Here is a 26693-nt window from a genome sequence, read left to right as displayed (position 1 = left end):
GTGGGTCCTCACTATTCTAACAACGCAAATGGATCTTCCCCATATACAGTGGCTCAGAGCCTTTCCATCAAGCCCCTGGGGGTCAGAGGGAAAGCAGCTGCAGGCTAGCCCACAGAGATCCCTGTGAGGCCTGAGCTGCCCCATGGAGCTTGGGAGACTCAGTTTCTCCTGGATGACAGTCCCTAATCCACAGTGGTCTCATGGAGATTAAGGATGCTCACAGGACACTGGGATGAAGGACCATCACTGATGGTCAAATTCAAATATGGAAACACCAACTACTCCCCAGAGACCTGCCTGGGCTTCTGGTCCCCCTCTGCTAAGCATCCTGAGGGCTACTCTGAGTCTCCAAGCAGAATCTAGCAACTCCCTTTAAATATTTTCTGGTCCTGATTCTGGGCAGAAATTCTTCCCACCTCCCAGGGAAAAGCCAATGTCTTCCTTTGCCACAGGGAATTTGTCTCACTAGGCTGCTCTCAGGAACAGTAGACAACCAACCAATGTCTCTCTCTCTCTCTCTCTCTCTCTCTCTCTCTCTCTCTCTCTCTCTCTCTCTCTCTCTCTCTCTCTCTCTCTCTCTCTCCCTCCCATACCCCTCCTCACACACTCCTGACTGCAACAGCTCTAGATTCCACATCATCATCTGCAAAGGGACTGGGAGGAGAGGAGGGAAAAGAAACTGAGGTCGGGATGTAAAAATATAAATAATTTTTAATCACTATCTAACTATACTAGCTACTTTGTTTTACATAAAATATAAATAAAATCCCATAAATGCTAAGAAGGAGGAGGAGGAAGAGGAGGAAAAGGAGAAGGAGGAGAACTAAGGAAGAAAGGAAGGAAGGAAGGGAGGGAGGGAGGGAGGGAGGGAGGGAGGGAGGGAGGGAGGGAGGGAGGGAGGGAGGGAGAAGATTCTCCTGAGAAAGATCTTAAAGCCAGATTGTACAGGCTGACTGTGACAGGTATGTTTGTAATGGGTGAGGTTAATCCCATTATTATTGAGAGGTCTAAAAAGAAGGGGATGCTGAAAAGAAATTCAAGTTATAGCAGAAGAAATGCATGCTGGGTATTAAAAACACTTGTAAAGCCAAACTGTTGACATGCCGCCCATCTCTTAAGCACAAGTTATGAAATTCTTCTTAAATTTCATCTTAGTCTCCCAACTAAATCCTCCTTAACTTCAGGCTATATTTGTTAAAGCGATTTAAGCTCAGAGAAATTCAGGTCTTAAATATTCACTAACCTTGTTTTAGACCAAAAAAAAAAAAATCTTCAGGCTTGGGGATATTCTTAGCACTTGGTATTTTAAAGCAACAATATCCGAAGCTACATGGAGAGATTAGTGGCCCTGCTGATGTGGTGAGCTGGAGGGTTCCAAGGCTAAGCAAAAAAAGTTACCACCACAAAGTGTCCAGGACACATAAGGAGGGTTAGCCAAGTGACTCAGTGATGTCTGCCAGGGAATGAAGCCATCAGAGGGCAGGGCTTGGGGGCTGGGGAGAGGGTTCAGTTTGTGCAGTGCTTGCTGCTCCTATAGAGTTCCCCAGTTGCGTTCCCAGCACAGAGACCAGTAGGTTCCACAACCACCTCTAACTCCAGCTCCAGGGTGATCTGACGCCTGCTTCTGGTCCCTGAAGTAACTGCATAGCCGTGCACATAGAGATGGGTGCCCAGATTCATCCACCAAGTATCTGGAGGCTAGCGGAGGCAAGCCATGCTGGGAGCCCATTTTGAATGACTATTTAAATTTGAAAGATAGCAGAGAAAAGAATCCAGATGAGGAGACCTCCAAGCACCCGCCACACGGGACCTGCCAGGACACCCGCGGAAAGAATGGGGGACTCCCTTCTGCTCTCTCCCGTGTGCGTGCTGACAACACGTGTATTTTTGGCCTTTGGGTCAGAGAGAGAATAGGAGCCCCTTAAGGGTCAAGCAGCTCTCTGAGAAGCATGGGGCTCAGATCTGAGAACGGGGATGAGTAGGGTCTTCTGCTCCTGGGTGTGAGCATCCCCAGGAGCACACGCCCACTTCAGGGAGGCCAAGCCAGGCGGGCACCACAGTGGGGACACTACCAAAGTGCTGGCCTTCCACTGCAGCTAAAACTTTGGGGTTTTTGTTGTTTGTTTGTTTGTTTGTTTGTTTGTTTTAATATGTGGTCTCACTATGTGGCAGCCGTGGCTGACCTGGAGCTCCCTATGTACCAGCCTGAGCTGGAACTCACAGAGATCTGCTTGCCTCTGCCTCCCAAGTTCTGGGACTAAAGATGTGTGTCACCACAGCTGGGTATATATAGAAAACAGTATGGCTAGTGACACTTCATCTGCCTTCTTTGTCATACAAGCTGATGGTATTTGTGACTTCTCCCATTACTGTGACAAAATATCTCATAAAGGCTATTCACAGAAAGGAGGCTTGTTTTGAGTCACAGGTTAAAGGGCACAGCCCGTCACAGTGGGGAAGACATGGCATCAGGACCATAAGGTGGCAGGACACATGGCATCCACAGTCAGGAAGCAGAGAGAGATGGATTCTGGTGCCCAGCTCATTTTCTCCTTTTTATTCAGTCCAGGCTCCCAGCTCACAGGATGGTGCTGCCCACATTCAAGGCAAATTTTCCCACCTCCATTAGCTCAATCTGAAACTCCCCTCATAGGCATGCCCAGAGCCTTGGTTCCTAAATGACAATAAATAATGTCAAGCTGGCAATATTAACTCTGAGCATGCCCAAAGGACGTCAGCTCCCGACTCTAACTCAACTCCTGCTCTATGACCCTGAGCTAAGCAGGCTAAAGAGTGCGTGCATCCTCCTTCCTTCTTGACTTCTGACCTTAAACTGAGCATGGCTGGGAATGTACTCCCCCCACCACCACCCGGAGGGGAGGGTTTTCCTACTTGAAAGCATGCCATACAGGCTCCCCAATAAAATCGCCACACTCCCTGTGCTAGGGAGAGCATTTCTCTAGAGATAACACTAGTGCCTTCCTTACCTCAAGTAGCATAGCCTTTCCCCCCAAGCTTTTGCTTCTAGGCGCTCCTTCTTCGGGCTTTAGGCTAAGATGTGAATCCTCTGACTTCCCTTGTCTCGTTGCTCACCCTCATCTTCCATCCTTGAAAGTCAGCTCGGATGTGCACAGCTCGGGACAAATCAGAGGCGCCACATTTTCTCAACCAAAAGGATGATTCTAAGTATTTCAGTTCCTCTCCCACACAGATGCCTGATGGGGTGGGTTGCCTGGTGGCAGGTAGCAGCCACTGGGAAGGGCAGTTTACAGAGCACCAGATCGCTGTGGTTGCATCCACCACAAGTACAGACACTGCTCTGCTCGGGGCAGAGTGTCTCTGAGTGCAGACCTGCGGTGAGTCTATACCTGCTGGAAGCTTCACGTGCCCCTGAGGCTAAACAATCCCTCTGGCTCCCGCCCCATGCCTCAGTGAGAACATCCTTATGGTGTTTCCCCCACCAAATACTAACTGTCTTCTCAGACATAGCACTCTCCACTCCCAGGCTTATGGGGGGGGGGGGGGACTGCCTTTAGACATATCAGCTTCCCAAGGCTGTTGGAACCAGTAGCCATAAGTTAAGCTCTCAGGGATGGAAGGTCATTGTCTTATGGTTCTGAGGGCTAGAACCCTGAATTTAGGTGTTAGCAAGTCTGAATTTAATGAAAGCTCTAGGAGATAGCACTTTTATTTTTAATTATGCATATATGTGTGTGTCTGAGCATGTGAGTGCAGTACCCACGGTGGCCAGAAGAGGGAGACAGATCCCTTGGAGCTACAGTTACAGGTGGTTGTGAGCAGCTGCCCAACTCCGGAGCTCAGGGCCAAACCCAGGCCCACTGCAAGAGCAATAAATGTCTTAACTGCTGAGCATTTTCTCCAGCACCATGGAAGGGAATCCTCCCTGTGCCTCTCTTGAAGCCCATTCCTTCCATACATACTCCCTTCTTCACAAAGACAAGCAAGCTTATCTTGATTTCAGTGCCCCAAAAGTAGGTAGCATCCAGTGAGGGAAGCTGGCCCACAGCTTGTCTTAGCCTCTCTTCAGTCCTGATCCACACCATAGGCACATATAAACTCTCTTGCTGGAAGCAACATTATCTTGAGTTCTTGCCGAGTAGGAGGAGAGTAGCTTGTCTAGCCTCTTTGCATGGAGACATATAGCAGAACGTGCGAAGCTGCAGAGAGAAGAAGAGTACGGGATAGATGCGAGATGATAGATAAGAGGGAGAGCGAGCCTAACAGTGTCTGGACGCGTATCTCGACCGAAGAGAGATAGATCCGAGTAGAAGATAGAGCTCCAGAAGCCAGGAAGCTCAACTAGTCTGACACTAGTAAGATCACAGCATCAAACACTCTGGGCCTAACCAAATTCTGTGTCCTCCTAGACAGTGATTGGTCCAAGGAGGAGTCATGTGGCCCAACCAGAATTTCCCATCACTGGGCCTCAGTTGATTGGCTCACAGACAGACTTGTGGGCGGGATTTGTCAGAGATCTTGGGTATGTGTGTGCGTGCATGCATGCATATGCATGTGTGTATATGTGGTGTGTGCCTGTCTATATCTCTGTATGTCTGTCCATTTGTACACACACCCACACAGAGACCAGACACCAGAGGTCTTCTTCTATTACTCTCAACTTTATTCCTTTAAGATGTTCTCTCTCTATGGGCCTGGAGAAATGTCTCAGTAGTTAGAGAACTGCCTGCTCTTCCAGGAGACCCAGGTTCAGTTCCCAGCACCCACCACACAGTGGCTCACAATGGCCTGTAACCTCCTTTCCTGGAAGTTTAAAGCCACTTTTTGCCTCCTCAGGCATCAGGCATGCAAGTGGTGAACAAACATACATGCAAACAAAACACATATACACACAAAATAAACATAAAATTTAAAAATTGAGACACAGCCTCTCGCTGAACTTGAAACACATCTTGGCTGGCAATCTCTCAGGATCTACCTGTCTCCTCCCCTCACAGGCACAGTCATGCCGGACTATTTACATGGGAGCTGTGGATTTGGATTCAGGTTCCCAGGCATGCACAGAGGGCACTCTGTTTGTTTGTTTGTTTGTTTTGTTTTTTGTTTTTGCAAGACAGTGTTTCTCTGTGCAGTCCTGGAACTCACTCTGTAGACCAGGCTGACCTCAAACTGCAGAGATCCACCTGCCTCTGTCTCCCAAGTGCTGGGATTAAAGGCGTGTGCTACAACAGCCCAGCAACAGGCAAGCACTCAACTCCACCCACTGAGTCATCTCCCTTCCCCCATCAGGCATCTCTGAGCCTCGCTTTCTTTCTACAAAATCGTAAGTACTCAATATGCCTGTGTTGGCTAATTTTTATGTCAACTCAAGACAAGTTAAAGTCATCTGAGAGGAGGGAAGCTCAATTAAGAAAATGCCTCCACAAGATCTGACTGTAAGGCATCATCTTAATCGGTGACTAACATGGGAGGATCCTGTCCATTGTAGATGGGGACATCCCGGGGCTGGTGGTCCTGGGTTCTATAAGAAAGCAGGCTGAGCAAGATATGGGGAGCAAGCCAGTAAAGAGTACCCCTCTATGGCTTCTGTGTCAGTTCCTGTGTCCAGGTTCCTGCCCTGGTTGAGTTCCTGTCCTGACTTCCTTTGATGATGAACTGTGATGTGGGCCTATAAGCCAAACAAACCCTTCCTTCCCTAAGTTGCTCTGATCATGGTGCTTCATCAGAGCAATAGTAGCCCTAAGACAGCGTCTAACATATTCCTGGGTGTGAAACTAGTGGCAGCGCAGAGGCCACAGGCTGGCAGAGACTGTTTTCTGGACATGTATTTGATTCAGCAAGAACTGGGCATGTCCCTGAGCTGTCCAGTTCCGTAAACCAGTGATTCCCCTTTAGCCACCGCAATCTAATATTCACCGACAAGATCCATCCAGTCTCTAACATTTCTACCATGCAGAGGGCCAGCTGAAGTCCACCCCGTGTTCACAGAAGTCACACAAAAAGTTAGCCCTGCAATTCAAGGGCAAGAGGAGGGGAGAGAGAAAAGGCTGTTTAATATTCTCTCCATCCTTGTGAGGAAAGAAAGCAAATATTAAATCAAGGAAATCTCCGGAAACAGTCAGGGAGCTTGCCTTTGTCACATCCATCACTTTGGTAATAAATATTAATAAACAAACGAAAGGCAGAAAAAAAATGCAATTCATAACTCAAAAGTAGCCTGACCTTTTATGGAATTAAACTCATTTTCTGTCAAGCCTGCTGTTTGTAGAATGTTTCTGGTGACATACATTTTCACAGACCTCCCAAAGACTCTTCCATCGGGGTCTTCACAGCCACTCATGAGCTTTCTTCTGTCTTAGACACACACAGGGGTTCATTTACTCTCATGTATGGGCTATGTCCTGGTTAAGGACCCCCTCTGCAACCAGAGTGTTCACAGTGACCAAGACACACACATGTGGGCAGGACACACAAGCAGATCCACTCTCAGAACCTTGTCTACACCACACTTATTCTTCTACCAGAGAACTTTCTTTCAAGTTCTAGACCCACAGATGAGCGAATACTATAGATCACCTCTTGGGGTCTCAAGGATGGAGCTGCAGAGGTGGCTCAGTGGTTAAAGAGCACTTGTTACTCTTACGGGGACCGAGATTTGATTCCTAGAACCCACAGGGGACTCAGAGTCATCTGTAACTCTAGTCCCAAGGGATCTAGCACCCTTTTCTGGCCCCTGCAGACACTTAATGTACATGGTACATATACATACATGCAGGCAAATAACCCATACATAAAAAATAATAAATAAATCTAAAAAAATAATAAAAGAATCCCAATGACAATCATCCTTAAAATGTTCCTGGTTGATTTTGGAAATCAGTATGGCGGTTTCTCAGAAAATTGAGAACCAATCTACCTCAAGACCCAGCGATACCACTCTTGGGCATATACCCAAAGTATACACACACGGCACAAGGACATTTGCTCAACTGTGTTCATAACAGCATTATTTGTAATAGCCGGAACCTGGAAACTACCTAGATACCCCTCAACTGAAAAATGGAAAATAAAATGTGGTACATTTACACAATGGAGTACTTACTCAGTGGGGAAAAAAATCCAATGACATCTTGAAATTTGTAGGCAAATGGATGGAACTAGAAAAAAAACATCCTGAGTGAGGTAACCGAGACACAGAAAGACAAACACGGCATGTGCTCACTCATAAATATCCATTAGATGTAAAACAGAGGAAAACCAGCCTATAGTTCACGACTCCAGAGAAGCTAGCTAACAAGGAGAACCCTACGAGAGACATACATGGATCCCCTTGGGTAGGGGAAATAGACAAGATCTCTTGAGAAAACTAAGAGCATTGGAAGGGGCATAGGGGAGGGGGAGGAGAACATGAGGGAAGAGGATGGTAGAGATGGGGGAAAGACAGAGAGAAAGAGCAAGGAAAGAGATATCTTGATTAAGAGAGCCATTATGGGGCTAGCGAGAAACCTTGCACTAGGGAAATTCCCAGGAATCCACAAGGTTGACCCCCCAGCTAAGATCCTAAGCAATAATGGAGAGGGTGCCTGAACTGGCCTTCCCCTGTAACCAAACTGATAACCAACTTAATTATCATCATAGAACCTTCATCCAGCAACTGATGGAAGCAGATGCAGAGACCCACAGCTAAGCACTAGGCCGAGTTCCTGGAGTCCAGCCAAAGAGAGGAAGGAGGGATCACATAAGCAAAGCGGTCCAGACCATGATGGGGATACCCACTGAAACAGCTGACCCGAGCTAGTGGGAGCTCACTGACTCCAGACTGACAGTGGGGGAACTGTCCAAACTAGGCCCTCTGAATGTGGATGACAGTTGTGTGGCTGGGGCAGTCTGAGGAGTCACTAGCAGTGGGACCAGGATTTATCTCTAGTATAGGAACTCTCTTTTTGGAGCCCATTCTCTATGAAGGGATACCTTGCTCAGCATAGATATAGCGGGGAGGACCTTGGGCCTTAAAGTGATGTGCCAGACTTTGTTGACTCCCCATGGGAAGCCTTATCCTGAGAAGTAGATGGGGGTAGGATGGGGGAAGGTGGAGGAAACAGGAGGGGGGTGGGAACTAGGATTGGTATGTAAAATGAGAAAAAATTGTTAAAAAAAATAAATTTAATTTAGTTAAATTTAAAAAAAAGAAAAAATGTTCCTGACTGGGAAGCAGAGGCAGACAGATCTCTGAGTTGGAGGCCAACCTGGCCTACATAGTGAGTTCCAGGAGAGCCAGGCCTACATAAAAAACCCGTCTCAAAAAAACCCAACCACTCCCTTAAAAGAAGAATAAATGTTCCTGGCTGAACTAAGCCTCAAAACACCCATCACCAAACAAAGGCACCCCATGTCTCTTGTCCCTTTTCAGAAAGAACTACCAGCCATGGAATGACCCAAGGCAGGAATCGGGCACACACCTCAACACTTGCAGGACGACTCTCAGGAGCCTGATCTTCCATGGCGGCTTCTGGGGATTAAATCAGGTCACCTGGCCTGTGCAGCTAGCACTTTAACAGACTGACCCATCTTGCCACCCCCTACTTCTTTACTTCCTAATATTCAAATCTATTTCCACCCTCATTTGACCAGACTAACATATTTCCAACAGTAGTCAGGGATCCCTCTCAAACCGCCGTCACCCCTCACCAAGGTATCCAGCCCTGGTCCAAGGACAGAGAGGTGGCTGTCATCCTGGGGTTCTCTAAGCAAGCAGAGGTGCAAAGAACAGGAAGCAAACAGACCTCTCTTCATCTGCCCTCCGTGGGTTGTTCCTGAGTGTCATCACGGTGGCTCCCAGAGTCCCTTGGGGCCAGTGGCAGACTGAGGTAGGACTCTGATGCTACTCCTGTCAGGCTTGAAGCCAAGAGAACTTTCAGAAGGCCACCCTGATCCCATCTTGTGAGACCCAAGGCAGTGAACTCAAGTGCCTCCAGGGTCCAGGCAGGGATACTCTGGGGGCTTAGTGGGTGGAGTCCCCCGTGATCTGAAAACAGGTGCAGCGGGCATTAGAAGTGTGGGACACCTTTGTATTTTCATTACCGAGAGTGACTGTGGATGGGAGGCGACCAGCTGCTTCCAGTTCTTGCCTTGACATCCCTGCAATAATGGACTGTAACCTGGAATTATGAAGAAAACAAACAAACCAACAAACCCTTTCTCCCCCGAGTTACTTTTCATCGGGGACCGGGGCACGCAATGAATGACCTGCCTCCTTCGTCCCGACCCCACCTCCCACTTTTCCACCATCTTTCCATGAAACCAGACTGCGCTGCGTAGACTCAAGCCAGGGATGCCCAGAACCACAAACATGTGACACTCGGTCCCCAGCTGGTGACGCTGCTGTGAGGCAGCATAGAATCTCTGGGAGGCGGGGCCTCACTGGAGGAAATGGACTGCTGGAGGCCTTACCCAAAGGTCTGCATGCCACCTGGCTTCCAGCCCAAGCTCCCTCTGCTCCCTCGTGGGCAGGAACTGTGTGATAAATGGTTGCCTCTCGTTCCTGCTGCCTTAGGCCAAGTGAGTCCTTCCTCCAGGCCTCACACTGTGATGGTTCAAGTCCAAATGCCTCGTTTCTCCTTCAACTCCCTCCCATGGTCACTCTGGATCTGCACGGACAGTCTAGCTAAACTGCCAATGTCACACTAACTTGTTTCTTCCTGTGGATTTCCCTGCAAGGTCCCTTCATCATCCTGACTTATGTAAGGGAAGACTGAGGCACAGAACACAAGGTGGAACACGGAACTAAGCCACCTGTCCTCGGTCTTGGTTCTCAAGGGTGCCTCACTCAGCATCCACAATGCTTTTCCCTCCCTCCTCCAGTTGAGTCCATAATCCATACCCTGGCCTTGATAAGGGCTTTCTCCCTAAAGTTCCCTCTGCCTCGGTTTCTCCTTGCCAAGCAAGGCAAACATCCCACTGCCTCTTCCTAGAGCAAGTCCACATTAGTGTGGAACAGAAACATCCTTTAGGACAGTGACTCCCAAAATTCCCATACTCTCCCATGAGCAGAGGTTCACAGGGTAGTTGTGTGCCAAGGCATTTAGAAGACACAGGCTACCGGCTCGTCTCTAGGGGAATCGTATACCATGAGTGTGGATGTGGCTGAGTCTACATTTCACCAACCTACCCATGCACAAGTGTGTTCTGCCACCATCATCCCTAGCTTGGGATTAGAGAAAGGGGGGTGGATAGCTGGGGAATCTGGGTATGAGGTCTAGTTTTGTAAAATCACCTGGAAAGGAAGTCTCAATGAGACGCTGTCTAGATTAGAATGGCCTATGGGCATTGTCTCCATTAGTGTGAAGACCCATACCCACTGTGGGTGGCACCATTCCCTAGGCAGGATGACTTCTCAACTATCTAGGAGTGGAGAAATTGAGTTGAAGGCTGGCATGCATGTGTTAATCTAAGACCTTCTGCTCTTGACTGTGGACATGATGTAAACGGCTGCTTCAAGTTCATGCTGGCTTGACTCCCCCACAATGATGGACTGTAACCTGAAACCATAAACCAAATAAATCCTTTCTCCCTTAGGTTGCTTTTAGCGGGGATGTTCTATCACAGCAACAGAAAATGAAGCTAAGACACTGGGTCCCTCGGGTTCCTTTCCCACCGCCTATGCCACAGATGCCAAGTGTTGCATAGATTTTGATTCAAATCATCCTTTGGGTGTGAGATAAGGATTCCCTATGTAGCTCAAGCCAGCCTCGAGCTCATGGTGATTCTCCTGCCCCAACCTCCCAAATGCTAGGATAATAAGAATTTACCAGAAATGCACCTACTTTAGATTACCTGGATGCCCGTGTGTGGGTTCACCTGCAGGCAAGCTCACTGGCTGGAGACTGGCCTGGGTGCATCTGTGAATGTGTGCTGGCCTCTGTAGATTGTGCTAATGTGACCTGTGATTCCCGCAGGGATCACTCAGTGTCCCCATTTAATGACAGACTTTCTCCGACCCATTAGAAGAGGAGAGGACCATGAACAATCTGGCTCCTGTGAACACCTCCTTAAACCTGAAGCTTGAGTCACCCTCTCCGGCAATTCCCTCTGGATTCATCGATATGCCTTCAGGAAGTGGGAGTAACCCCCATTTTAAAGGGGAGAAAATTGCAATAAGGGACATTGAATAGCCCCTGTTCCAGACAGCTGGCCCCAAGCAAAGGTGGCTGAGCGAGGGGCCACAGATGGCCATCTCAAACTCAGCCAGCCAGTGAGTGATATCTGAAGAAACAAGATCAAATGCAGCTTCATCTGAAGCTGATCCCACTCATCAGTTAGGGCGCTGCTTCTCAGCCTTCCTAACGCTGCAGCCCTTTAATACAGCTCCTCACGTTTTGATGACACCCCGCCCCAAAACAAAATTATCTTGTTGCTACTTCATAACTGCAATTTTGCTATTGTTACAAATCATGAAAAATGCCTGTTATTTCTGATGGTCTTAGATGACCCCTTGAAAGAGTAGTTGAACCCCCAAAGGGGTCAACGACCCACAGGTCAAGAACCACTGAGCGGGAGGGACACACACTGCCCCTCAGCCTCCATGATCCTGGAAACCCCTGGATCATCCTTTCTCCTTTTTGCGTGGTCCCAGGTACCATCTGCATAATTACTTCCTATTTGTCTTTAAAGCTGGCCGGCTTTACATTACTTTACATCACCCTCTCTAGGGAGAGAGCAACACATCCGCTCTTGCCGTGAAAACCAAAGCAGCCTCACTTTCCACAAAGAGCAGAAAACCCTAAAATAAGTACAATGAAGACAGAACAATGTAACTGAATTCCAGCCAGATGCTGCAGCCTGCCAAGGGCTCACAGCCTGGGCCGTGGGTTCTTGTTGTTCCCAATACAATAAAGCAACAGATGAGACTCACAGGTGGCTGTGGGGCACCATAGACCGTCTCCCTGGAGCACCTGGGATGGAAGGGACACAGAACCCAGGGACCAAAGACAAGCACTTGGCCTCAGTAACCCTCACCCCCATGTGCACTCTGGGTACCACCTAAACTCCACTTTCCGCAGCTATCGCTTCCCCAGGTGTAAGGGCATATCACAGCAAAATCTGGTGACTTTGAGGAGGAGGCTGACCTAACAAAACACAGCCCACGCTGGAACCTGGAGGTGATTGTGTGTTGGTGCTAGGTCTCACCCAACCAGGCTATGGCTTCCTCTGAATGCCTGTCCCGTCACCATGGCAACATGAAGCTACTGCAGGGCAGTCAGTCAAATTTCTTCCTATTGAGTGTCCCAGTGTGCAGCAGGCTCCTTCAAGACCACGGCAGCCACCGGTTACAGAACAAGCCTAATTACGTAACCTCTCTGGTGCCACACACACCTGCGGCCTGCTTCCTCTTCTCCCGTGGCAGTGCCGTTTCTTTCAGGCTCAAAAGCAGAGAAGGGTGATGCTCTGTCCCTGGCTGTAATTAAAAGTATGTGTTCTTTCACAGTAGAATGAACCTCTGTGCAGTCGTCTAGGGAGTCTCTGAGGTGGAGATTGACACAGGATAATAAGGCAGGGTATAGCTGATAATAAGATGGAGTATGGGCTCTTCTGACCCCTGGAAAACTCAGTTCCCCATCTCTGTGTGTCTGTGTGTGTGTGTACATGTGCATGTGCGTGTGCATGTGTGTCTACATGTCTGCGTGTGTGTACATACACACCTGTGCGCATGAGCATATGCACCTATGCACAGGTATGTGGAAGCCAGAGGTCACCCTTGCATGTTGCTTCTCAGGTGCCAATCACCTTGTTGTGAGACAGGGTCTCTGTGTGTCTGTCTGTCTGTGTCTCCATCTCTTTGTGAGTCTGTCTATCTGTGTGTCTCTCTCTCTCTCTCTCTCTCTCTCTCTCTCTCTCTCTCTCTCTCTCTCTCTCTCTCTCTCTCTCTCTCTCTCTCTCATTGGTCTAGAACTTGAAGAATAAGCATAACAGCTAATCCCGGTTGTCAGCCACATCTGGAATCAACTAAAACCCCAACCGCTGGGCATTCAAGAGGGCTCTTCTTGGTCAGATTTCTGGAAGCAGGAAGACTTGGGCTAGACCTCTGGTGGCAGCTCAGATGAAAGGCACGAAGGACACAGAGGAAGGCAACTTTGCTCTTAGCCTGCTTGCCCTCCCTCTCACTGGCAGACTCGTCTGTCCGCCCTGCTACTGTAACGGCTCTTAGATCCCAACATGGGTTGAGAACCAGAAGCTCTCCAGGAATTCTCCAGGACTCCGGCAGCAGACTGGGACCTCAGAGAAATGCAGCCTCAGCCTGAACGACGATGAGGAGGCAGCCATTGCTGGACAGCATCCTGTGAGTCAGCTCTAATAACCCTTTTAATATACAAGCTCATCCTGTCAGTTCTGCCCCTTCAGAGAACCCTCACTAATAGAGGAGACCCTGGCCGACCAGTGAGTCCCACGGAGCCCTCCAGCTCCACCTCCCCAGCGCTGGGATTATAATCTCACAGCACCATGCTCAGTTTGTGTTGGTGGTGTGGTGGTTTTTTGTTAGTTTTTTTTGTTTTGGGTTAGGTTTTTTTTTTTTTTAACATGGGTTCTGGGGATGGAACTCAGGTCCCCTTGTTTACAAGGCAAGAAATTACCCACTAACCCCTCTTCCAAGCCCACCTAGCACTTGAGTGAGTCCTCTGTGTTCAACTGCGCTACCCAGGACTGCATATTCAAAGGCACCATCCAGGGCTGTGCATTCAAATGAACGTCCTCTTACCGCAGCTTGGCCCCAAGCATGAGGCCGGTTCCCACACTAATTTCTCACCCACATTTATACACAGACATGGATTTTTTTTTTCTCAGCTCAACTATTTCAGTACATTGTGTCTTATCTAGATCCCACAAAATTTCCATAACAGCAGAATTTCCATACAGATGGCACATAAATAACCCTTGCCTGTGGTTTGGTCTGCGGTTCTTATGGTCAGCGGGTCCCATTAGGGCTTTATGAACTTACTCAGTGACTGAACGCTCTACCTGATCCTACAGATTGCTGCCGTGCCCAGCTCAGCCCAGCTCCCAAGTGAAATTAATTCTCAACAGTTCTTCTGCGATGTGAAGGCACCAAAATTGAGTTTCTTCTGCATGCAATGCTAGAAATATTTCTCATTTCTCATTCAAACCACAAATAGTGGGTTCCTCTCTTTCTCTCTCTCCAATCTATTTTCCTTAATACCATACCATTGCAATTATCATATGGGGCACAGACTGATCAGTACAGCAACTGCCACATGAAGTCAGTCCAGGCAAGAAGGGAAGAGGGGGGCAGTTTCTTGTAGCACGAACTCTAATTGGTATTAATAATAAAAACCCAGAGACAAATATAGAGGTTAATGCTGAAGATTCGAGAAGTGGCAGCCACTAGGGAGTTCTTTTACCTCTGCCAATGCTCAGACAGAAAGGGGCGATTCTGTCCTCAAACGGCATCTCCCAAGTGAATCTGTCTCCACCCGCCTTACATTCCTCTCTCCACCCAGCCATACCACTCCCGTCTCCACCTCCCTAGTGCTGGGATTAAAGGTGTGTGACCTCAAGCGCTGGGATCCCCTCTGCAAGACTTCTGTTTCCCTTTTAGACAGATTCAATCTTGTGTAGCCCAGGGTGGCCTTGAACGAACAGAGATCCCTCTGCCTCTGTCTCCGGAGTCCCGGGATTAAAGGTGTGCGCCTCCACCCCCTGGCATCTAGTGGCTTGGCTCTGCACTCTGATCTTCGGCCAAGCTTTATTTGTTAAAGCACAAACAAAACATCACTACATTTTCTACAATGCAAGATGAACTGGGAAGGCCAACTGTAGCCCAGAGCAGCCCCCAGAGGTCCCAGACCACCTCTGCAAGCTGAACCCTGGCCAGAAGCACTGAGGACTCCTTACCATCTGAAGCAGCTGCCTTCTGTGACTACAGAGCGAAAGCAGTGTTTGTGAGTGAGCCGGGTTCAGGTCGGCCCTGTCCGCGCTTGTGAGAATCTAGAGGGGGATCACAGGGTGACTCCACCCAGGAGAATCTTAACAGAAAGTCACAAGCCACAGGGTCAGGAGCAACAAGTCCCCGCTGAGAGAGTGCCAGGGTGCTGGGAGGTGTGGGCTCCCCTTTCCAGCAGATGCTCAAGCCCCCACATCTAAATGGACCCCCTAGGCGGGAAACCCAGAGCAAGACACCCGCACGCTGTCCACTGAGCATGGCTGTAACACATCCGGCCACGAACTAAGATGCAAACACTCATCTTAAAAAACCAGAGTAATGATGGAGAGGACAGAGGTGAGAGAGGTTAGTTTAAGACAAAGTGCTGGAGGACATGGGGGCAGCGAATGTTTTACTGATGGAGCCGGCTCCCTTAATATACCTGCGTGGGCCTCGCCTCTTGCTTAAGCTCTTACCCACCCTTCAGGGCCCAGCTAGTAGGCCTGTGGTGTACACACACACACACACACACACACACACACACACACGGCAGGGAGCTGACCTACTCTGGCTTCAATCTGTTCATTCTCTGAAGAGATCAGAAAAATACCTGCTTTTTGTAAATATGTTTTATTGCAACCCACTCCCTCATCCTGGATGTTTTCAGGCCATAACAACAGAGCTGAGAAATCATCAGAGGGACAAAAGGGTGGCACAAAGAGCTGAGTCACCACTGGACACTTTCCAGAATGTCTCCCAAAGCCCAGCTGTCATCTCCCTTGAGTCTCACGTAAGGGTCTCCCTGCACTGGGCTCCCGGCCTGCAGAACTCTCAGTACTGGGCAACCCCACCATCCTTGTACTGAGACAAAAACTCCAGAGTGACCCACAGCAAGAGAGAGCTGTCCCCAGAAGGGCCCAGATGCCTGAGAGTGTATTTGGGAAGGTTTGATATTGTCAGCACATACCTGATACATGGCCTCCCATTTCCCCTCTTTTTGTTTTTGTTTTTTGGTTGTTTGGTTGGTTGGTTTGTTTTTGTTTCGAGACATGGTTTTTCTGTAGCTTTGGTGCCTGACCTGGAACTAGCTCTTGTAGATCAGGCTGGCCTCGAAACCAGAGAGATCCGCCTGCCTCTGCCTCCTGAGTGCTGGGATTAAAGGCGTGGGCCACCACCACCTGGCTTCTAATCCCCCTTTCTAAAAGCATTTACTGAACCGTAATCATGTATCTCTTAGAGCCCACAAAAGTCTCTCTCAAGGACCCAAGAGCCATTTCTTTGAAATAGAATCCTTGGGAAAGACAGGGCTTTGACTCCTAGGCTCTGGGCAAGGCAGACCTCTTAGTCACAGCCCGCCAGCAGAGGAAACCGCTGCCTCATCCACACTGCCAACCCCCAGGCGGCTGTCACTCTGCTTCAGTTGTCTTCCCTATCCTCCCTCTCTCTAAAACTGCCCTGGTTCCCATAGGAATAGAGGTCAGCTCTTTGCTATTGGTAATTAATAGATCAAACCCATCCTCACCACCTTAACTAGAATCCAACACATGAGCCTCTGATGAGCACTGGACAGTGATCGAGTGACCTGCTCCATCCTAGCAGCCAACAGCCCAAGGTTCACCAAGAGCCAAGTCTCCTCCCATCGGATGCCACAAAGCTGCTTACCGAAGAGTGAACTGGTCTGCCACAGAGCCACTGGCCAGAGAAACCAAAAAGGTAGCCGTGTCCGCTTCTCGGATGAGGTTCAGAGGAATGGAGAGAGCGATATTGTCATCTAGGCTCACCAAGGACCACCGCAGGTCGTCCTGGGTAGGGTAGACCACCACACTGCCAATCCTCTCCCTGGCAGGGAGCACCTGCTGAGGCTCCTCCTGCTCTGAGTGGATGTTGTTTTGCCATTTGCCCTCATCCTCCAGCGGGCACTGACCAGCCTCGTTGGCTGGATAAAGCGCAAAGAAGAGTTCCATGGCTGTGCCACCCAGCAGTGCCGGGATCTCCTCCTCGGGTTCCAGGTCCAGGCCGGAGCTGAACCACTCAGGCAAGAGCTCCAGTTCCGCCACACACAGCCCAGGGGCCCCCTGCAGCCGGCAGCTGGCCGCCACCTCCCTGGCCTCTGGGAAAGCAAACATCTTGACACAGGGGAGATCATCCCCAGGGTCACTGTCATTCCAGCCCATGCCAGTGACATAGAACAGTGTCTGCACTTTGGGTCTGTTGGAAAAGATGGAACTGTCGAGGATGTGGGATTTGAGCCTCCAGTTGAAAGGGAACCTCTCCATGTTTCCAAAAGGGGTGGGCGTGAGCAGGAAGTCCCAGGGCACTGTCTTCTCCACAGAGAAGGGGCCGTAGCTGGCATTGATGGCGGGAGGGCTCTGGGCTCGGTGGATGAAGAGTGTGGCGGATCGGGCCTGCAGGCTGGCGTTGCGCATGAGGTCTTGGTTGGCCTCCTTGAGAAAGAATGCCTCTTCTGCGTCAGAGACGTGGAAGCTGGCTGGGAGATAGGCAGGCAGTGAAGAAAACCTCTGCAGGTTGTCTGCAACGCCTCGACCCGTGCTCTCTGCACAAGAAAGGAAAGTAGAAGCAGGTCAAGGTCTGTTCTGAGACTTGAGGAAATGAACAAACGAAATGCCATCTCCACCCACCATCCCAGCAAGGTGTACCATGGCCACGCAGCCCTTCTCCTCCCTCTCAGCATGGAGAAAGCCAAAGAAGCCCAAGAATCTTTCAATAAAGCCCACTTCAGAATGCAAAGTAGACCAACTGCCCCAAAATCCAACAGTCCTGCGGTTAAACAGTTGCCTTTCCAGAGGAGAAGTGTTAATTCTTCCTATCCAAGGGAGGCAAGCATAGGGAATGAGTGAGAAGCCCAGGATGCCGCTTGGTTTGGGCTATACACATTCTGCTCTTCAAACAATGTATTCAGCATCTGTTAACTGTGCACACAACTTTCTCTGAGCAGTGCACCCAGCAACCTCGTACCCCTACCTACTCGGGGTTACACTTACGCACCTCTCTGAATAATAGAATAGGTTTGTCTGTGTTGTATATGTGTGTGCATGCATGTGCGTATGTGTTTCTGTGTGCATGGTATGTGCACATATATGTATGTGCTTACGGTATGTGTGTTTGTGTGTATGTAGGTATGTATGTATGTGTGTGCATGTTTGTGGTGAACATGTGTGTGTGACCCAGGCTCCGCATATGAATAAAAACATGACACTTAGCTTTCCAAGTCTGGATTACTTCACCAGATGAAATTTAAATTAGAATCTGCTTGGGGATGCTGATTGGGGTTTGGCTCCCAACCAGGAAATTAAATCCCGGTGAATTTTGCACCACAGTGAACAAGAAAAGATAATAATCTCTTTGGAGGGACTTTTTTTATGCACCATGCTGAGCTTTTTTATATAATTTTTTTAACTTTATTTCATGTGCATTGGTGTGAAGGTGTCAGATTCTCTGAGACTGGAATTACAGACAGTTGTAGGCTGCCGTGTGGGTGCTGGGAATTGAACCCAGGTCCTCTGAAAGAGGAGCCAGTGCTCTTAGCCTCTGAGTCATCTCCCCAGCCCCTCTTTGGAGGGACTTTAAGTGCACTGAGCCCTACTATGGATCTGGTTGTACCTTCTCCTTAAATGAAGGCAATGTCTAGAGCAGTGTTTAAATTCTCATTTATTTAGACATGTAGAAAAGGAAATCAAAATAAATACACACTTCCACATGCTCCATCTTCTTTGTGGATTGGCTTATTTCTTTATCTTTCGTGTGGTTATGCTATGTCACTCAAAAAACTGATTCATGAGGAATCTATTTCTTGTTTTTGTTGTAGGCAAAGCCTCTGTTTTATCAGACACATCCATATGAGGCCTCACTCCCATCCCACCATCAATCAAGCAAAATCTGACATAAATGTTGTCTCACCACCTCTATGGACAGTCACAGACATTCACAGCTGAGGCCTCATTCTCTCCCCCAACCAGATAGTAATCTAACACGCTACCTTGATTTAAGAGCATTTATGAAGCCCTGAGACTGTCCTGGGAAGCACTCCCAGCCCTGACCTGAGAAGCTAACATTTCTCCCTGATTCCAAAGTGTCATAGAGAAGCACTCATACTTTTTCCCATCCGCAGGTGGACCTGAACCCGTGAGTGGACTATGACACACAGCCCTGTTTGGTCTGCTATTTTCTTAGAGAGCTTATTGCCATCAGAAGGCAGGAGACAGGCAACAAGGCAGGAAATGAGAAAGGTTTCAGGAAGCCAGCAGGAAGAACTGCTCATCCTGGCTTCCATGGGGGTCAAACATTTAAGCCCAGGTTCTGAGACAGGGTGTGCCGGGGAGATGCTGTGGTCCCTGATGCTCCCAAGCAAAAGAGCAAGCGCAGGCAGCTCTGAGGAAGTCTCAAGGAGAGCTCAGGTTGGGACAGAGGAGGGGATGAAGGAGCACCCAAGATGAAGTAGCTCCAGGGTGCCAGGAGACTCAAAGAAAGATACTGTATGTCACGGCTGTGCGTGGCTACAAACACCTTCTAAACATGGACTTTGGTCAAGACTGATAAAACCTGAAGCCTTGAGCCCCAAGGAAAGACCTGGAAAGCGGTCTCTAGGAGCAGCACTACCTGAAAAATGACTGACCAGCTGTGTGGCTGAGGGTTATCTGCCTGGACATATGGTGTTGCTGCCGCTGCGTCTCTCTCCAGTTCCCACAGACAGCATGGGCATGAGACCCAGGCACAGAAATCTTTCTCTCCAGGGGCCCAGCCTGTCAGGTCTTTCAAAACCACCAGGAAGACAAACTCCTCACTGGTGTGTCCGACGGTGGCCTTTACCATCTGCTGGTGACCCCCTGGCACCTGAGCAACTGGGTATAACTACACTTGTACGAGTTTTTCGTGGTCACGAAGACAGGACCGAGAGGGGTCTTTGTGAGCACCAACATTAGTTCAGGGATGCAGGAAACACAGTCTCTGAGGCCAGATTTTTTTTTTCTCTTTTCCCAAGAGGATTCAAATTAGCATGGGTAGGAAGAAGCACTGAAGGCTCAAGGATGCTACTGAGCACTGTGTGAGCACCACGCATACACTCAGAAAGTGAATAATCAGGGCAGGGACAGCAGCCTTGTAAACCAGTGTTGAAATATAAACCAGATTGTCCACTGAGTATTAGAGGTGAGTGCATATTATAGCAACAAAAAAAACCAAGATAAAATATAGAAAACTAAGGGCAAAGGAAAACAAAAATGCAATCTCCATCATCATCAACATCATCATCAACACTGTCATCACTACCATTATCACCATCATCACCACCACCATCAATACTATCATCACCATCATCATTATCATCACCACAATGATCACCACCACCATCACTACCATCAGTGCCAGTATCATCACCGTCACCACTGTCATCACCATCATCATCACCCTCAGGAAGCCACACAGGTCACTGAGACTCATGCAGACAGTAAATGCCCAATGTGGATCTAACCAAGCAGAATCTTGCCATTAATCACTCGTGTGCGGCCAGGAATTAACTCCACCAGCCAACCGCACACTGAGTAGACTCGGGTGGTAACAAACCCAGCTCCTACAGCCAACACTCTCCATGGCACGAAAGCAAGCCCAGTTCTTCCCAGGGGACCTGGAGGGACACCACAACACTCACACAGCACTGACTAGACTGAGCTGGTCCCGACGTGGTCCTCCCACTGCAAGGCAGGGCTGCCACAGCAGACAACAGTCCAAGGGATGTGACTCCACAGAGGACAAGGTCATTGGCCTTGCTGTCACCATGGCTCCCCAGTACCCTAAAGAATAATGTACGGTCACCTCCACTCTCACCCTGTGTGGTGGATTGAATAGAAATGGTCCCCAAAGACTCTCATGTTTGAATGCTTAGTCCACAGGGAGTGGCACTATTAGATGTGGCCTTGTTGAAATAGGTGTGGTCTTGCTGGAGGAAGTGTGTTACTGTGGGGGCTGGCTTTGAGGTCTTAGAAGCTCAAGTCAGTTTCTTTTCTTACTACCTGCAGATCAAACTATAAAACCCTCAGCTCCTTTGCCAGCACCAAGTCTGCCTGCACACTGCCATTGTCCCACCAAGATGATGACAGACCAAACCTCTGAACTATAAGCCAGTCCCAATTAAATGTTTTCCTTTATAAGAGTCGCCATGGTTGTCATATCTCTTCACAGCAATAGAAACCCTAAGACACCCTGTTTCTGTGGATGGCAGTGTGTCCATGGATGTGTGCACACGAGTCCGTCTCCATATTTAATTCTTGATTCTGGCTTGGGTTTCTCTCCATGAAAAATGTACATTAAGAATCCAACAGAAGTTGAAAACCGGTGAGCCCTGAACTTAGCCAGTGAATAGACTGATTTGACTTTAGCCTTGCGGGGGTGGGGGGAAAGTTGCTTGTTTAACAATCCCATACACATATATAATGGATTTTAGTCACTTTGACACACACTGGCTCCCTCTCTCTCACCCTCTTCTTTCTCCTTCTTCTCAACAAGTCCCCTTTTACTTTCACGTTTTCCTTTGTATGGCCCTCTGAGCTTCCTTTGTTTTTGGATTGGGGGTGGGTAGGAGGTAACATACTCCTCTCCCTGGGTGACTTTTGGCAATTAATGGTTGCTGGAGGAAGGGCTATCATTTTCCCAGTAGGCACTGGTTTGTGTGTATATTGGCTGAATGTTCCCCATCAGGAAGCCCACACACCCTCCACTGCTCCCCAACTTCCCTATCTACTAATCCTCACTTATTCCTGGCATGATCCTGGGCTGCGGAGACTATTCTATTAAATAACCATCTTCTCTAAACCATGTTCTCCCATGTCTCCTGGTCCCTGTATCTCTATTACATCTCTCTACTGCCGTCTGTATCTCTTATGATGTTTCCACTCATGCTTTATGCCCAGAGCACTCAGGGGCTAGTTTAGAGCCTTCAATGTTGTACCCAATGCTTTGCAGTGGAACTCAGTGTGTTTTCCTAAAGCAGCTTAATACATCAGAATTCCATTATATTTCTCAAGTTGACTCTTAACTTGACAGGGTGTAGAATCAGCTAGGAGACAAATCTCTGGTATGTCTGTGAGGGACTATCCCAATTAGGTTAAATGAGGTAGAAGAACCATGCTTACTGCATGTGGCAACCATCCCATGGGCTGGGGTCCTGGATGGACTAAGGGGGAGAGAATGAGCTGAGCACCAGCATGAATCTCTCTCTGCTTCCTGACTGTGGAGGCCACGTGACCAGCCGCCTCACGCTCCTGCCGCCAGGACCTTCATGCCATTATAGACTCTACTCCTCAAACTGTGAGCCAAATCAGCCCTTTCTGCCTTGAGTTGCTTTTGCCATGGCGTTTTATCACAGACGTCAGAAAAGTAACTAAGACAATCGCATGCTGCAAATGCCAAACCCTGCGGTCTCCAGAATATGGCTGTATTTGGAAAAAGTCTTGGACGAGGCAATTCAGTTTCAGTAAAGTCATCTGAATTAATCCTAACCCAACATGACAGTTGTCCTTATGAAAAGAAAGAGAAGGAGTCAGGGTACATACAATCACAGACAGAAGACCCTGGAAGACACGGGGAGACAGCTGCCGCCAGTCAGACAGGCAGAGATGCCCCAGAAAAAACTAGATCCGCTGACACCATGACCACGACCTAAGACTTCCTGTCCAGGCTCCGGGAAAATGATTGCCAAAGTTGCCTGCCCTGTGGCACTTGTTTTGGCTCCCAGAGCCAAACATGGCTAGCTAGCTCAGCTGGCTATCTTTGACATCTTCCAACCTGGTATCAAAGTATTCATTCAACTTTCTCATCCCATAGCCTGAACAGACTCTTGTTAGCAGGGCTGAGGCTCCCGGGTGTATGCCCCAAGCTGCCTCTCAACCTTCTATATTCTTCTATGTAGATAACTTTCAAGTTCTCCAGAACAAACATGTGTTGCTTATTCTAAGAGAAATATTGACACTCTGCCTTTACAAAACGAAGATATAGAATTCAATTTAAAGTGGTAGACTGATGGTACACATTGCCCGGCATCCCCCACAGAGCCCGGGGCAGGAAAAGCATCGAAGCAGCAAAAGGACCTCACCCATCAGCAAGAGAGATGAGGGGGACATGTTTTCAGATAAGATGGGGTGGGGTGTCTGGATGAGGGAAGATGTCTGCAGAGCGTACATGAGGAGTCATCTTTGATGGCGTCAACCCACCGTTGGGAGCTTTTACAGCAGCTGAAGATGAGCCCTTGGGGCGGCTGATCCTTTCATTGCCAACTTGGCAGGATTTTAGAATTACCTAGAAGGCACGCTCCTGGGTGTGTCCTGCAGGTGTTTCCAGGGAAGTTTATCCAAGGAGGAAAACGCTACTCTGAGTGTGGGTGGCACCGGCACATGCCTGGACTGAATAAAAGGGAAGGGCAGGCAAATGGCTCAACAGGTAAAGGCTCTAGCCTGACAACCCTGGAAACCCCAGGTTGATCTCTAGAGCCCACATTTTAAAAGGGGGCCTGGAAGCCGGGCGGTGATGGCGCATGCCTTTAATCCCAGTACTCGGGAGGCAGAGGCAGACGGATCTCTGAGTTCGAGGCCAGCCTGGTCTACAAGAGCTAGTTCCAGGACAGGCTCTAGAAACTACAGGGAAACCCTGTCTCGAAAAACCAAAAAAAAAAAAAAAAAAAAAAAAAAAAAAAAAAAGAATTAAAAGGGGGCCTGGAGAGATGGCTCGGCAGCTAGGAGCACTGGCTGCTCTTCTAGAGGACCCGGGTTCATGGATTTGTTTCTCAGCACCCACATGGCAACTCACAACTATCTGTGACTCCAGTTCCAGGGGCTCTGACACCCTCACTCAGACATGCATGTGGCAAAACACCAATGCTCAGAAAATAAAGATAAATAAGTAATTTTTTTAAAAGAAAGAAAAAACTCTTAGGGAGAGATGGGTGGCAGAGACAGGAGAATCATCTAGAAGCTCAAGGGATATCTGGCCTGAATATTCAGCCCAGCAGTAAAAACCGCTAGAGAGACACAAGGTGAAAGGTGAGAAGCAGCTCCTGAAAACTGCCCTCTGACCCCACATGTGGGCCATGGCGTGCACGCATCAACCCCTCTGTCCACAGCTGATTAATTAATTACAAAGAAGAGAGAGAGCTGAGCTCCAGCATCCATGTCTCTCTGCCTCCTGACCATACACATGCTATGACCAGCTGCCTCCAGCTCCCACTGCCACATGCCTTCCTCTCCACGATGGACCGCACCCTCAAATTGTGAAACCCAAATAAACTCTCCCTGCCTGTGGTTGCTCCTGTCGTTCATTTTGCCACAGCAATAAGAAAGTAAATAACACACCAGCTAACCCACCATCACTGGCTCCTTGAGGTTTGAACAGCTGTGGCCCTGCTCCTAGAAAGACTCAAACCACAGGGCCCGTACTTAACATAGCCAGCTGCCGTTAGCGGGGAGGAAACCAAGACGGATGGCAAACACAGGGAGCGTTAAACCCGCGTGAAAGATTTCCACGGAGCAGCAGATGTAGAAAGGTCCTCATTAAATGGATTCTATAGCTCTCCTCATGACAGTAATTCTGACCTCCTATAAACACTGTCAGCTGCTCGACGGTAGGGTGCTCTCAGGACCTCATCCTAATTTCCATTTATATTTATTCTAAATTGGGCACCTTGGAGACATTTAAGAAAGAGAGAGACACCGGCTAAACGATCCTGACAGCCCTGCTGCTGTCTGATGAGAGAGCAGATGAGGCCCACAGGGGGCGGAGAGGTTCCTAGGCAGGAGGCCCCAAGACGCCTGTCACCTCCACTTATACACTAAGACAGTCTCTTTCTGTCACTTCCACCCACCAGCCATGAGGTGAGCAAGTAAAACCACTCGCCACCATGCAAGTCTGCAGGAGTGTCACATGGAGAGACAGAATTTAAACTTCTCACTAACCGAAACAAGGCTTCCCTTCATTTGTTCATTACTGAAATAAAAACTGATTGTTTGGGGACTAGAAAGATGGCTCAGTGGTTAAGAGCATTGGTTGCTCTTGGAGAGGACCCAGGTTCTATCCCTAGCTCCCACATGGTGGTTCACAACCTTTCCAGGAGATCAATGCCCTCTTCTGGCCTCCATGGGTACTGCATGCACATGGTGCAGATAAACTCACACAGACACACATATGCATAAACATAAAAATAATAAGTAAAGGGGGCTGGAGAGATGGCTCAGAGGTTAAGAGCACTAGCTGCTCTTCCAGAGGTCCTGAGTTCAATTCCCAGCAACCACATGGTGGCTCACAACCATCTATAATGAGATCTGGTGCCTCTTCTGGTGTATATATGTTAACAGGACATTGTTTGCATAATAATAAATAAATCTTAAAAAAATAAGTTAAAAAAGTAAAAAAAATAAGTAAATTAGTAAATTTTATATGATTTTAAGGGTATATATGATTCTTTCAAAGTTTCTGGCACACAAACATAAGGACCCAAGTTTCAGTCCCCAACACCCATATAAAAAAGCCAGGTGTGGTAGCTCACATCTGTAATCCTAGCAACAGGAGGCAGAAGTAAGAGGATCTCTGGGGCTCATCCACAGTCTCCAAGTTCAGTGAGAGACTCCTTCTCAAAAACAAGCTGGAGAATGATTGACAAGAAGGCCTAAAGTTGACCTCTGGCCTCCACATGCATGTACACACATCACACACAAAATGAATCTTTTCCATTTCTAATCTATGTGCATATATGTATGCACATGTATGTGCCACAGCATGTGAGTGGCAATCAGTGGACAGCTCCTTCTACCATGTACGTTCTGGAGATTGAACTTAAGCCATTAGGTCTGTGTAGGGGGCGAGGTCGATTAATAAATAACCAGACCAGCTCTATTCAAAAGATTTTAATAATTGAGGGAAAACTTACATGACCAAAGATCCCACGAACACCAGGAGCGCAGGAAACCAAAGAGGAAGGGGCAAGCACACCTGGATGTTTTATATGTTTCCTTTGGCCCCAGGGGAACACACCCAAAACAGAATGTGATTGGCTGAAGTTCCCCATCAGGTCCGGTGGCATGTACCCTTACCGGCTGAGCCACCTCATCAGCCCCACTTTTTCAAGCTATTTAGGTCTTCCCAGAGTTAGAACTAAGGTCAGTCAACACTGGCTTCAGGCTTCAGGTCCAGCTAGATTAGGGATTCCCAGCACCATCTCCCCACTTGTTTAGAAATGTCCTCGAATGGCCCAGTGGGTAGATGGACTGGAATGGGGGTGTGGAAGGGCCTAGTCAACAGATCAAATGACAGAGGCACACTGACCAATGTCTCATGCACATCGTGCTGATGAGAGAGACAACCTCAGATAATAACCAACCACTCTGGCTGAAACAACATCTATTATCATAGATGGCAGAAGAGATACCCAAGGGTCCCTTCCTTCTAGCCTTTATGAACTGAGCAGAAAGTTGAAAGAGGCATTTGGGTAGAATGTGGGTTTCTGGCCTCGGTGTGCAAGTATCAATTCCTTGTGTTTGACGTCACCTATTCTGTGGTCATTTTACACAAGAGGGGAAAAAAGGACACATAACATACACGTAAACAACAAATCACACTTAGCTGCTGGTTCAGGGACCCAAAGCCACTCATAGAAACAATTTCAAAAGCACAAAAGCCCTCTACTGTTTTCCAAAACAGGAAGCAAGCAGTGGAAGAAAGCAAAGCGAGGACACAGCCTCTCCCTGCAGAGCTCTGCAAGATTTCTGCGGGGAGGCACTCA

General features: G+C 48.5%; 1 protein-coding gene across 1 annotated transcript in view; it reads right to left on the bottom strand.

Moving 5' to 3' along the window:
- Positions 1 to 24237, bottom strand: part of Tmem132b (transmembrane protein 132B) — a 197994-nt gene extending 173757 nt beyond the window's left edge. Inside the window, exons 1-4 of the mRNA XM_038344456.2 lie at positions 24114 to 24237; positions 20403 to 20555; positions 19548 to 19758; positions 16577 to 17476 (exon numbers count right to left, since the gene is read on the bottom strand). Coding sequence (XP_038200384.2) covers positions 16577 to 17476; positions 19548 to 19758; positions 20403 to 20555; positions 24114 to 24237 — 1388 coding nt within the window. The remainder of the gene's footprint in view (positions 1 to 16576; positions 17477 to 19547; positions 19759 to 20402; positions 20556 to 24113) is intronic.
- Between the last annotated feature and the right edge of the window lie 2456 nt (positions 24238 to 26693).

This window comes from Arvicola amphibius, chromosome 10 (assembly GCF_903992535.2).
Source record: "Arvicola amphibius chromosome 10, mArvAmp1.2, whole genome shotgun sequence".
Lineage (NCBI taxonomy): Eukaryota > Metazoa > Chordata > Mammalia > Rodentia > Cricetidae > Arvicola > Arvicola amphibius.
This window is presented reverse-complemented; position numbering and strand designations above follow the sequence as displayed.